At 42.4% G+C, this 13,816-nt stretch overlaps 1 protein-coding gene across 1 annotated transcript in view; it reads left to right on the top strand.

Moving 5' to 3' along the window:
• LOC120533083 (inactive ubiquitin carboxyl-terminal hydrolase 53-like) overlaps positions 1-13,816 on the top strand; it is a 134,786-nt gene that overhangs the window by 64,216 nt on the left and 56,754 nt on the right. The window contains exons 3-4 of the mRNA XM_039759738.1: positions 11,118-11,210; positions 11,322-11,456. Of these exons, the coding sequence (XP_039615672.1) occupies positions 11,118-11,210; positions 11,322-11,456 (228 nt within the window). The remainder of the gene's footprint in view (positions 1-11,117; positions 11,211-11,321; positions 11,457-13,816) is intronic.

Below are 13,816 nucleotides of genomic sequence, written 5' to 3' on the forward strand. Positions count from 1 at the left end.
GTGCTGGAGCCAATCGCAGCCAACACAGGGTGCAAGGCAGGAAACAAACCCGGGCAGGGCAGCAGCCCACTGCAGATTTGTTTTACAGTTCATTTCCAATGCAGTGGTACCTCTGGTCATGACCGTAATTCGTTCCAAAACTCTGGACACGACCCAAACGTATTTTTCCCCATAAGATTGTATGTAAATGCAATTAATCCGTTCCAGAACATACGAACTCTATGTAAATATCTATTTTTTTTTTTAAGTACAGAAATAGTTCATTATACCATAGAATACACAGTTTAATAGTAAACTGAATGTTAAAACATTGCATAACACTATGAAACCCTTGAGCAACAGACAAAACTAACATTGTAGGAGTTTGCGCTAGACGCTTACGAACCGCTCGCTGTAAACACTTTTTTTTAATGAGTTTTAAGGATAGGGAAAAAAAATGAAATGCCACTTCTCTTGCGAAACTTTTCAAACCATCCTCTACTGGCTTTAAATGCCTCACCTTCGCCACTTGAAGAAATCGCCATGAATCTTCCTGGCTTTCTCACATATGATCGCCTCGCTTACGCTATCCCCTTCAAGGTGCTTCTCGTTCCACCACACTAACAGCAGTTTTTCCACCTCTTCCAGCACTTGAGGCCTCTGCTTGGTTAACGCTGTAACTCCTTTTGCAACATCAGCCGCTTTGTTCAGCCCTGTATACGCAAACAGAAGAAAATGGAAAACGGAGAATGGGAAATCATTGGCGCTTATTAATGCGCATTGGGAAACTGGCCGCCAATGTTTTTGTTCGCCAACAGAGCGTGTGGTTGTGAACAGATGCAAAATTTTGGCACATTTTTTGGCCGATTTCTACGTGTTCCGAAACGTTCGCGACCCGAGGTTCTACTGTATATCTGGTTATTCTCTTGATCATTGCACAGAAGTCCTATTGGCTTAACTAATTTAAATTTCTAATATGCACCCACTGCTGGCCACTTTATTAGGTACACCTGGCTAGTCTCGGGTTGGACCCCCTTTTGTCTTCAGAACTGCCGTAATTCTTCATGGTGTAGATTCAACATTCCTCAACGATTCTGGTCCATATTGACATGACGGCATCACGCAGTTGTTGCAGATTTGTCGGCTGCACCTCCATGATGCGAACCTCCCGTTCCTCTACATCACAAAGGTGCTCTACTGGACTGAGATCTGGTGGCTGCGGAGGCCATTTGGGTCCAGTGAAGTCATTGTCATGTTCAAGAAACCGGTTTGAGATGATTTGAGCTTTGTGACGTGGCACGTTAACCTGCTGAAAGATGGGTGCGCTGCAGTCATATGGTCAACAACAATACTCAGGTAGGCCGTGGCATTTAAACGATGTTCAGTTGGTACTAGGGGTCCAAGAAAATATTCCCCACACCATTACACCACCATTCTGAACCGTTTATACAAGGCAGGATGGATCCCTGCTTTCATGTTGTTGCCAAATTCTGACCTTAACATACGAATGTTACAGCGGAAATCGAGACTCCTCAGACCAGGCCATGTTTTTCCAGTCTACTGTTGTCCGATTTTGGTGAGCCAATGTGAATTATAGCCTCAGTTGCCTGTTTTTATCTGACAGGAGTGTCACCCGGTGAGGTCTCCTGCTGCTGTAGCTCACCTGCTTCAAGGTTCCACATGTTGTGCCTTCAGAGATGCTCTTCTGCACTCCTCGCTTCTAACGAGTGCTTATTTGAATTCCTGTTGCATTTTCTATCGGCTTCAACCAGTCTGTCCATTCTCCTCTGACCCCTGGCATCAACAAGGCATTTTTTTCCCATAAAACTGACACTCACTGGATATTTTTTCCCTTTTTTGGATCATTCTCTGTAAACCCCAGATATGGTTGTGCATGAAAAACCCAGTAGATCAGCAATTTCTGAAATACCCACACCTGCCCATCTGGCACCAACAACGATACCAAGTTCAACGTGACTTTAGACCCCTTTCTTCATCATTCTAATGCTTGTTTTGAACTTCGGCAGTTCGTCTTAACAATGTCTACAGGGCTGGCATGTGATTGGCTGACTAGATGAGCAGTTGAACTGGTGTACCTAATAAAGTGGCCGGTGAGCGTATCTGGACATTTTCTTGGTCGCTGCACAAAAGCCGGCTTACTTAATTTAACTTTTAATATATAAACTATTGTGACAAGAAGCAAAAAGGTATAGGTAAGAAGGAGAATTTTAATTTGTTTTTTATAAACTCTTTCACATGGTAAATTGTCTTGCAGTATGTCCTGATCTAAACTGTGTAATAATTTTGAGTAGTTTATTTTTCCCCCCTTGGTTCCGATTGTGTAATGTAAAGTTTTATCACATAAAAACCTACAAGGTGACCTGAATACCAGATGAGCAAGTGCTTGTTGTCAGTGGCATTAATAGTTGTATTTCTTAAACACGCACAAAAAAAAGGTACTAAAAGGTGTGACGGGTGACTAGAATCCTTACCCGGCCGGGACGTCCAGAGCATTGGAAGGACCGGAGGAGAGAGTATTTGTGGGACGGTTTCTCCTCCAGGCTGATAGAGGACAGCCCCCTTGGTTTGATATCGTCTACTGTTAAATTCTACATTTTTTTTATTTTTATACTGTATTGATGATTATGTTCTGTTCTGTGTATTGTGTTGTATCGGCCCCCTTCTTTTTGACACCCACTGCACGCCCAACCTACCTCGAAAGGGGTCTTTCTTTGAATTGCCTTTCCCGAGGTTTCTTCCATTTTTTTTTCTCTACAATGGGTTTTTTTTTTGGAAGTTTTTCCATTGTCTTCTTAGAGAGTCAAGGCTGGTGGGCTGTCAAGAGGCAGGGCCTGTTAAAGCCCATTGCAGCACTCCTTGTGTGATTTTGGGCTACACAAAAAAATAAATTGTATTGTATTGTTTCCAGTGGGGCCACCACAGATTATGAGCATGGGAGCTCAACCCTGTTGGAACTTGTGGCCACCGCCAGGGGACACATGGGCCTTATTTGGCCACAATTCCATGTCACCCGTAATTGTGGCTGGAAGAAGCTTATTAGAGTCCTTCCAGGTGTGCCCTATAAAAAGGGGCCAGTCTCACCATTCAAGGTCCAGAGTCGGGAGGAAGACTGGCGGCAAGGAAGGGAATGGACTGCGTATTGCGATGTTGGTGATTGGTGCACAAAATGTAAATAAACACGGGTGTTGAGTTGAACCTGTGTCCTGCCTGTCTGTGTTGGGGGGGGGTATGGGGTGGGGTTAGGGCGACAGTACGCCCCCTAGTGGCTTACAAAGGTTTCAGGTGTTGCTGACCACCCACTTTTTCTTAAATAGTTCTTCTTGTTAAAGTGTTTCCGTGTGCCCCTAAGACTCTGCACCTTTAAACTTTACACTAATGGAAAGGCGTAAGTTTTCATTGTTGGTTTACGACAAAATGCTAAAAATGTGCTGTGAGAAAATAAATTGGAAACACACCTCCTACTAAAGCTGACATCCCCAAAGCCCAGAATATGTACTGCACATTTGTTTTACTTACAGGGCTCTCCATACCGTTTTGATGTCCCCCTCTGCTCCACATTTTAAAAGTACAAATCGGACAATTCCGATGTGATTAAAGTGTAGACTTCCATTTAAAGGTGATTTGAATACTTTTTGGTTACACAACACTTTTTCTACACAGTTTCCCCCATTGGGGCCCCCATTGCAGGGCACCATAATGTGTGTGACACCGTAATGGCAGGCATATTAACATATTTACAGTAGTAAATCAAGGAAACATGTGACTTGACATGAAAGAAGGCACTGTATGTGAGATTTCAGTTATGTCCAAAAAAAAAAAACCGAGTATAAGTCCTGTGTGATGATTCAGCCCGGACACAAACAGGCACCGAGACAAACGTCCCAAATCACATGCTTTTATTTTCTTTTTACCGCACAGGACAATGCACCAATCAGCCACAATTACTCAGTCCTTTACTTTACTTTCTCTTTTGTTTCTTCTGCCGCCTTCACTCCTCTCTCGCAAACTCCGTCCTCTGCCACCCAACTCCGACTCCTTGAATGGAGTTAGGCGGCCCCTTTTATGTTGCAGCCGGATGTGCTCCGGGCGCTCCCTGATGAATATCCTACAGCACTTCCTGGTGTGGTGGACCTGCTCCATGGGCACCTGAGTTCCTCTTCCGACAGCACTTCCTGGCGTGGTGGAAGTGCTGCAGTCCATGGTTCCGGAATGATCCGGGCTTGCCCCCTAACGGTGGCCACAAGCCCCAACAGGGTTGAGCTTCCAAGTTCCATTCACCTGGCTCAGATGCAATCCAGGGGGTCTACCCTCTTGCATCCCAGAGAAGATAACGCCTCTCTCCCGGTCCTTCCGTTCTCCAGATGTCCCGGCCAAGCAAGGGTCCCAGCCGTCCACCATTCGTGCTAATTTGGGGTTTTGCCGTTTTTGGTCTGAGTAGTCCCTTTGTAACCAAGCCACATGGTGACTTTATACCTCAAGAAAAAGACAGGAAAGGGCAGGCAGCACACAGAAAAGACCAAATGAACTCATTTACCTGGGGTTGTGCAAATCAAGATTCAAAAAGTCTGTTGTTTGAATTAATACATTTTAATGTTTTTAATTTGGCCGGGTGGGGGTGGCTTTTATTAATCCGCTGTTATGTGCAGCTCCAGTCTCCTTGTTTAATAAAGGTATGATAAAACCAGAAATTATCCCAGTATAATTCAAGACTGTGTTAACTGTCAAAGGTGACCTTTGGGAAAAATTCATATTGATTTAGACATTTTCAGTAACTTTGAAGATTTTAATGACTTGAGATTGCTCACATCTGTAGATAATTGCACTTTATCGCTTTATTAGGATGAGTAGATACTCCCTGATCATGGGTTGCAAAGGCATCAGTCCCACAGATCTGACATTCTCTCTGCACATGACGCTTTACAGGCTTCTCTGTCCTCCAGCATTTCACACTGTTGTGCTTTCATGTTTTCAGCTTAGTGAAAGTCCAGAAGGAGATCAATTGGAGATAAATGGTGACGTACGATTGTTAGATTTAATACAATGGAAAAATAAAACCCTGTGAATATCAACAGTATGACTGTGAAAGTTTGTTGGACATTTCAGCAGCCATGCCACATGCACTTCAGAAGAGGTCATCCACCTGAAGCTAAACATGTTTGGGCTCGGCCAGTGCTTGGATGGGAGTCCATCTTGAAAATGCTTGGATTGCTGCTGGAAGAGGTGATGGTGAGGCCACCAAGGGGTGCTTACCCTGTGGTCTAAATGTGGATCCCAGTGATATGGGCAGTATAAATGGTGCTGCCCTTCAGATGAGTTCACTCTCTGTGGTCATAAAAGATCTCTGGGCATCCTTTGTAAAGAGCAAGATTCCGTCCCTTTAATCGTTCCCTATCTGTAATTGGCTATCTATTTCACATCCCTTCACCACCGAAAACTGGAACAAAAAATCCATGTGAATTTTGCACATTAGGAGTGATGGTTGCATTCAAGGTGGAATTGGGATTACATCAGGGATCAGCTCTGAGCCCTTTCTTATTTGTAATGGTGATGGACAGGTTGACAGATGAGATTAGACAGGAGTCCCCGTTGACTGTGACGTTTGCTGATGACATTGTGATCTGTAGTGAGAGTAGGGAGCAGGATGAGGAGACCCTGGAGAGGTGGAGATATGAGAGGAGAGGAGTGGAATGAAGGTCAGTAGGACCACCAAGACAGAATACATGTGTGTGAATGAGAGGGGGGTCAGTGGAATGGTGAGGATGCAGGGCGGTGGAGGAGTTTAAATACTTGGGATCAACAGTAAAGAGTAATGGGGATTGTGGAAGAGAAGTGAAGAAGAGAGTGCAGGCAGGGTGGAGTGGGTGGAGAAGTGTGTCAGGAGTGATTTGTGACAGACGGGTATCAGCAAGAGTGACAGGGAAGGTTTACAGGACGGTAGTGAGACCAGGTATGTTATATGGGCTGGAGACCATGGCACAGGAGACGGAGCTGGAGGTGGCAGAGTTAGAGATGCTATTTGCATTGGTTGTGGCGAGGATGGACAGGATTAGAAATGAGGATATTAGAGGGTCAGTTCAGGTGGGACGGTAGGGAGACAAAGTCAGAGAGGTGAGATGGCATTGGTTTGGAAAAATGCAGAGGAGAGATGTTGGGTATACTAGGAGAAGGATGTTAAAGACAGAGCTGCCAGGCAAGAGGAGAAGAGGAAGGCCTAAGAGAAGGTTTATGGATGTGGTGAGAGAAGACATGCAGGTGATGGGGGTGACAGAGAAAGATGACGAGGACAGGAAGAGATGAAAGAAGATGATCAGCTGGGCCAACTCCTAAAGGTGGTGGTAGTTGAAGCGGCTCCCCAGACACACACACACACACATCACTATGTAAAGCACATTGAGTAGTGAGAAAAATGCAATATACTGTAGATGTAAAGAGGTATTACTATTATTTCACAGTTTGCTAAAGTCCAGAGTTCAGTAAGTACAGAAAGCATTTACTTCAGGAGTCTCTTTTAAAAATGACCACCTCAAGTGAACACTCTTATTGTTTGTATCAAAGTCTGATAGAAGGCTGTTTTGAACAATAATCTGTCATTTATGATAAAGAATGTGTTTACTTTGACTTAACATAAAAGAAGAAATATTATTAAAGAAAATGTATTGAAAAAAATTCAAAATAGAAGCATTGGAAATACAAAATTCGTCTCGGGAGTCAAGGATTTTATTTCATTGCTCATTTACAGGCACTTTACATCATGAAAGCATGAAATACAAAACATAATAAAAGACAAAAGTCAACATAACAAATTGACATAAAATAGAGCAAGGGACACGCTGCATTGGATGACCTCGGGGATTAACAAAGTATATCAAATCGAATCAAAAATACTTGAGCAGAGTTAAAAACTCAAATGAAAAAGCCTCTGTTCTTGTTTTAAACATTTCTAAGCACTGCAGTTGCCCAGCGCAGATCACAAGTGAATTCCAAAGTTTAGGAACAAAACAACTGAAGGCTCGAGACCCTAAAGTTTTATTACCTGCATTGTGGAACCACAAGAATAGATGAGGCTCAGCGAAGTGAAGAACTCGGTTTGGCACATAACGGTTTTTCAAAATGGATAAATACAATGGCGATTTATCTTGCAGTGCCTTGAAGATTAAAGACAAAGTTTTAAAATAAATATTCTTTTCAAGCTGAAACCCGTTCAAATGCCATAAAACTAGGGTTATGCTAGAAGACATAATTATTATTATCATTATTATTATTTGCTAACCTATTTGGATTACACTTTTATCCAAGGTGACTTAAAGCATCTGAAGAGATATTTTAGTAACTTTTGTTCATTTTTATTTTTTGAAAGCACAGGCAGATGAAGTGACTTGCTCATGGTCACATAGTGTGAGTGGCGGGATTTGATCCCACAACTTTGAGATTTGCTACAGCACACTTCCCGCATATCTTGGTATGTGTCAATAGACGCGTCGCTAAATTCTGTACCCTTTGAAGGGTGGATATGCAGCGCTTTGGCAGACCACTATATAAGGCATTAGAACAATCCAAGTGAGAAAGTATAAAAAGCATTTGTTAGCGTATTCTCCTTTCGTGACTTCTTCTCAAAATGCTTTTTCTGGTGCGGGTTGTGGCTGCTTCAGTAGGCCAAGTGGGTTGCTCCAGACTTCTCTATCCCCAACAACAGATTCCAGCTCTTCTTCTGCAACTCCAAGGCATTTCCAAGACAGCTGAGTCATATAATCCCTTCAGCGTGTCCTGGCTCTGCTGCAGTGTCTCCACACGATGGGACGTGCCTGGAGCAGCTCCTTACAACAAAACCACCTCAACACTACCAAACTAAATCCAGAAGATTATATACCAAAACAAAAACAAGAGCTAAAAACCAAAGTAAATGTCAAAGAACCTGCCAACAACAAAATGGTCCATAAACCACAAAACCTGGAAATGGGATCAAAGTCACGGAATGATTAAAATGGCAGTCCACTTCAGAGAGACTGAGTACTTAGATCCCTCGCCTCACCACCATCAAAACCATTAAACAATAAATTACATAATTAAATAAATATGTGCGAAAAAATGCCTACTCAGACTGACAGAAGAGATTGACAAAAAAACAATAAAATGGCAAATTAATAAAATTCTGGCTGAAACACGGTGAGAAAAACACAACAGTGAAGTACAAAAAATACAAAACTCCAGAGTGAGACCTGTAACAAACCATGGCAATGTAGGTCCTAAAAGACATATCTTGTTAATCATACTGTGTTTCTTTTAATATTGTAGAAACTTGTGATTATATTTGTTGTATTCAAATATTGTAAAAGGTTTTTTTTTGGTTCATTTTTGCATTATTGGCATCAAGGGACACCATTTTACATGTCAGTTCCTAAGACAGAACTGTGATGATAATCTTTGGCTCAATGTATTGCTCAAGTGACAGCAGTCTGTAGCTGAAGCTGCTGCTCTGTCCGGTAATAATACTGTTCAGGGGATGTAGTGGATTCTCCATCATTGACAGGAGCCTGCTCAGTGTCCATCGCTTTGCCACAGATGTCAAACTGTCCAGCTCTGTGCCTACAATAGAGCCTGGCCCTCACACTATGCGACTCTTCAATTCCACCCCTTAAATGTTAACATTATACAAAGTGTGAACGATAGGGGGCACCCTCGCTCCCTTGAACCCCTGTCCACGACTCCAGACACCAGGTAAAAGTCCTCAAGTTGACTTTATTTTGTTGCCACAGTGTACAAAGCACACTCTCCACCACAATTCTCATTAAACTCACAATAATACAATAATAAACAATCCTCCAGCTCCCAGACGCGTTGCCACCCTTCCACCTAGCTCAGCTCATTGTCTGTGAGTTCCCATAGTCCTTTTATACCTCCTGACCCGGAAGTATTTCTGCTCAATAGTCCACAAGTCCTTATTCCTTCCGGGTCAGGGTAAATAGTCCTTTTCTTCAACCCGGAAGTCCGTCGCTCTTCCTGTGATGAACCTCCGGGTCACAGGGCACAAAGAAGCCCTCGGTCCTCCCTGCAGCTCCCTCCTGTGGCCCCCACGGCATCCAGCAGGGCTTTGCATAAAAACTCCAATGTCCATGATGCCCTGCTGGTCTTCTGGGGACCTCCACGCTGCAAGGAGGGCTCCACCTGGCGGCTTGGGGGTATTGGCCGGGATAAATGGCCGGCCATCCTTTGCAAAAGTTATTGTCTGTTATACCTGCATTTTTAACTCGCTCTTTAATATTGTTCTTTATCAGTATGCTGCTGCTGGAGTGTTTGAATCTCCCCTTGGGATTAATAAAGTGAGTGAGTGAGTGAATCTATCCATCTATCCATCTATCCAAACCCCATTGCAATATCCTCTCTGCACATATTTTGTTACACCAGAAACAAGACCCAATAGAATACCCATTTAACATATGTGCAAAGCATATGTGTTTAGCATTTTTTTTTTGATATTACAGGACTAATTAGTTTTGGTCAATTTCAATATTATATTATGCGAATACACAGTTGGAGGTCAAAAAATAGAAAGTATACGTATTGAGAAGGCTTTAGTAGTCTTAGTGGCCAGACAGTCTTCAGAAACCAGTAAGGTTATATAGCACCTTGACGTGTGGAGTACAAGTCCAAGGAGGTTTATACTGAAGCTTCATAACACACTGGTGAGGCCTCATCTGGAATCCCGTGTGCAGTTTTGGTCTTCAGGCTACAAAAAGGACATAACAGTACAAGAAAAGGTCAAGAGAAGAGCAACAGGGCTGATTCAGGGCAACAGGGGATGAGATTTGAGGAAAGATTTAAAAAGCTGAGCCTTTACAGTTTAAGCATAAGAAGATTAAGTGTTTAAAATTATGAAGGGAACTAGTCCAGTGGATCGAGACAGTGACTTTAAAAAGAGTTCATCAAGAACACGGGGATACAACTGGAAACATTTTAAGGGTAAATTTTGCACAAACATTAGGAAGTTTTTCTTCACACAGTGAGCCACAAACACTTGTAATAAGTGAGCAAGCAAGTCGTGTGGTAAGACAGTAAGCCTTTAGGGACTTTCAAAACCCGATTTGATGTTATTATAGAAGAATTTAGCGGGTAGGACTGGCAGGCTTTGTTCTCATCTAGATTGTTCTAATGTTCTAATTATTATGTAGATCAGTTTGGTGATTTTACTTGAACTAATTGACGGATAGGGCGGCACGGTAGCGCAGTGGGTAGCGCTGCTGCCTCGCAGTTAAGAGACCCGGGTTCACTTCCCAGGTCCTCCCTATGTGGAGTTTGCATGTTCTCCCCGTGTCCGCATGGGTTTCCTCTGGGTACTCCGGTTCCTCCAAAGACATGCAGGTTTGGTGCATTGCCGATTCTAAATTGTCCCTAGTGTGTGCTTGGTGTGTGTGTGTGTGCCCTGCGATGCGCTGGTGCCCTGCCCAGGGTTCGTTTTCCTGCCTTGTACCCTGTGTTGGCTCCAGCAGACCCCCGTGACCCTGTAGTTTGGATATAACGGGTTGGATGATGGATGGATAATTGACGGATATTTGTTTGTCTTCATGTCTTCAAGCACGTAGTAAATTTCACTCTCTGGCTTTCTAAATCGGTTGAAGAGATGACCCCAGGAGAAAACTATTCCTGTAAAGCTTGTGAGGAGCATTCACAATCTATTTTACATTAATTTGCACTAGAATAAATAGTGATATAACATAATTCATTGAATTCTAATTATTATCTGTTTTTTCTCTTTGCTTAAGTCTCACAGTTCTCAGTTCCAGAGTTATTTACAGTAGGATCTACTGCTTCATGTCCTTAAATTTAAAATTGAAAAGTCTGCAAAATATTCCTGTAAAATCAACTGTCATTTCTGTTGGTACATGTAATGATTATTTATCAAAAATGTATTACTTTAAAATTTAATATCCCCACTTTTTTTTTTGGAATAATGTATTGATGAGCGCGGTGGTAGTACAGAGCATGCCCAGCATTTACCTTGGTGCCATTGCCTTGTGCCACCGCTGCTACCTGCCATTCTGTATTGGAAAACTGAGTTCAAAAACTGAAAGAGAGTATTTTTTTTTTCTTTTTTTGAATAATGTCTAATTTTCTTCCATCAGGTTCTGTGGCAGTTGGATATTTTCAGAAGAAGTTTACGGCAGCTGCCTGGTCATATCTGTCTTGGAGAAGCCTGTATATTTTGTGCTTTAAAAGTAAGCATTTTTTTTTATTATTTTTAAGTTCTTCTCACGCATGTAACAAAGTTGTGTAGATTTTTATTCTCTTGAACCTTTTGTGGAACTGTTATCTTTGATCTCTCCTAGAGTATTTTTGCCCAGTTTCAGCATAGCCGTGAAGGAGCGCTCCCTTCGGATATACTGCGGAATGCCCTAGCAGAGACCTTCAAGGATGAGCATCGCTTCCAGCTTGGCCTTATGGATGATGCTGCCGAATGCTTTGTAAGTGCTGTTGTCATTTTCTACGTATTCTGTGCAGTGTGTCATAAAGCAGGCCCAAAAAATTGTCCCGTTGAGAAAGAAAAGATGAACAAGGTCATCTTTTTATAGCTGCTTTAGTAATACAGTTTGGTTAAGCATCACATGTTTGAGTGTCATTTTCCTGTTTCATGATGAGAATAATGCTGTGTAAAAAAAAAAAAAATTAAATAATTTTACTTTTTCCCTAAACTACAGTGTTTATTTTTCCAAACTTTAAACTTGACGGCCATTGCCAGGCAACATAGTGGCTAGAAATTTCTCTTGGTGTTGCATCCATAGACATTAAACGGCACAATGGTGCACTATTTCATTTGCTCAGTCATTTCTGAGTGGTTGATGAAGCCACTTCTTAAAATTGTACTCCTGCTCTGGGTACCAGTTAAATGAAACTTGCATGTTCTCACTATGTTCAGGTAGTATTCTCCTTGGTGACAATGAACCGTCTCAAGGTAGGTGATTGTAAGCACATCCTTTGATAGACTGCCATCTCCCTCCAAGGTTGACACCAACCCTCTGTGCTTAAAGCTGGCACACACACGTGCACACATCTTTTGGTCCCCTTACAGCTCACTGAAAAAATAGTGTATGCATCCTGAAAAGCGATGAAATGTAAAGCAATTGCCCCCTACACGCCTTCGAGATGTCATCGAGTAAAGCAAAGCAAGTGTAACAAGTGATCAAGGACTGCTTATTCTACAAAAATTTTCTAACATGGCCTGGACACGTACCCTTTGAAAAGATTCTAAATAATTGGACTTGAGTAATTTTTTCAAACTCACTGTTTTCTTGAATTCGTATCACACATGTCTACAATCGTGCAATCACTCATTCTGCCCATTTAAATGGAAAACCGTTGTCTATCTGCTGTTTGGTGTCATCATGTGTCCCATACTGATTGTAGATTAGAGACAGCAAAAGAGAGAATTGTCTGAGGAGATCAGAAAGAAATTGACAGACCAACATGCTAAAGGCAAAGGCTAGGAGGCCATCTCCAGCAGCTTGATGTTCCTGTGACGACAGTTGCAAATATTATTAAAACGTTTAAGGTCCATGGAGACTGGAGCCAACCTCCCTAGACACAGCCAAAAGAAGGAAATTGACCCCAGAATAGGCTGAAGGATTATGAGTATGGCAGACAAAAAGCAAACTTTCAAAGAGATATAAGCTGAACTCCAAGGTCGAGGTCCATCAGTTTCTGATCACACCATCCGTTGCTTTTTGAGTGACAGTGGGCTCAATGGAAGAAGACCCAGAAGGACTCCACTGTTGAAAGAAAAACCTACAAAAGCCAAACTGGAATTTGCTAAAATGCAAATTGACAAGCCACAGATCCTCTGGGAGAATGTCCTTTGGACAGATGAGACCAAACTGGAGCTTTTTGGCAAGTCACATCAGCTCTGTGACCACAGATGAGACAATGAAGCTTTCAAAGAAAAGAGCACCAGACGTACTGTGAAACATGGAGGAGGCTCGCTTATGTATTGAGGCTGCTTTGCTGCCTTGAGTCTGTGTAGGGAACAATGAAATCACAACACTGTCGTAACATTCTGGAGCTCAACATCCTGCCCAGTGTCAAAAAACTCACAGGTCGCAGGTCATGGATCCTTCAACAGGATGATGAGTCAAAACTCACCGCTGAAAGCACCAAGAATGGCAAAGAGTAAAACCTTGGACTATTCTGAAGTGGCATTCTATGAACCCTGATTTGAATCCCATCAAACATCTATGGAAAGAATTGAACCGTGCAGTCTGGAGAAGACCCCCTGACAAATCTGACACCTCTGGAGCAGTTTGCTCAGGACGGGTGGGCCAAATGACCTGTCGACAGGTGCAGAGGTTGCATGGAGAACTCCAGAAAGTGCTGGTGTGCAGGGATTGCAAACTCTAAAGGTTGAGCAACCAAATATGAGGTGGTGACAGGTCTCATCAGTTTGGTTCATTTGTGTTTAATTTGAAATATTCTGTTACATCAAAACTTTAAAACACAGACTGTTTTTTGTCAAATATGGAATGAACAATGATGGGTGCCAATGATGTTTTTGTCCATCTCAAGTTATTTCAGAGACAATTGTGGATTCTTTTTTCGTGATGGGGTACCAACAAATTTGTCCAAATTTGTAGACCAGGGGTGCCCAACTCAAGTCCTGGAGGGCTGCAGTGGCTGCAGGTTTTCATTCTAACCCTTTTCTTAATTAGTGATCTGTTTTTACTGCTAATTAACTTGTTTTGAATTAATTTTAATTGACTTGGTTTTTAAGAAATGTTTCCCTGAATTTCTTCATCGTTCCTCAGAATTGCTTCATTTCTTTCCTTAAATGGCA

The sequence above is a fragment of the Polypterus senegalus genome, chromosome 7 (genome assembly GCF_016835505.1).
Source record: "Polypterus senegalus isolate Bchr_013 chromosome 7, ASM1683550v1, whole genome shotgun sequence".
Lineage (NCBI taxonomy): Eukaryota > Metazoa > Chordata > Cladistia > Polypteriformes > Polypteridae > Polypterus > Polypterus senegalus.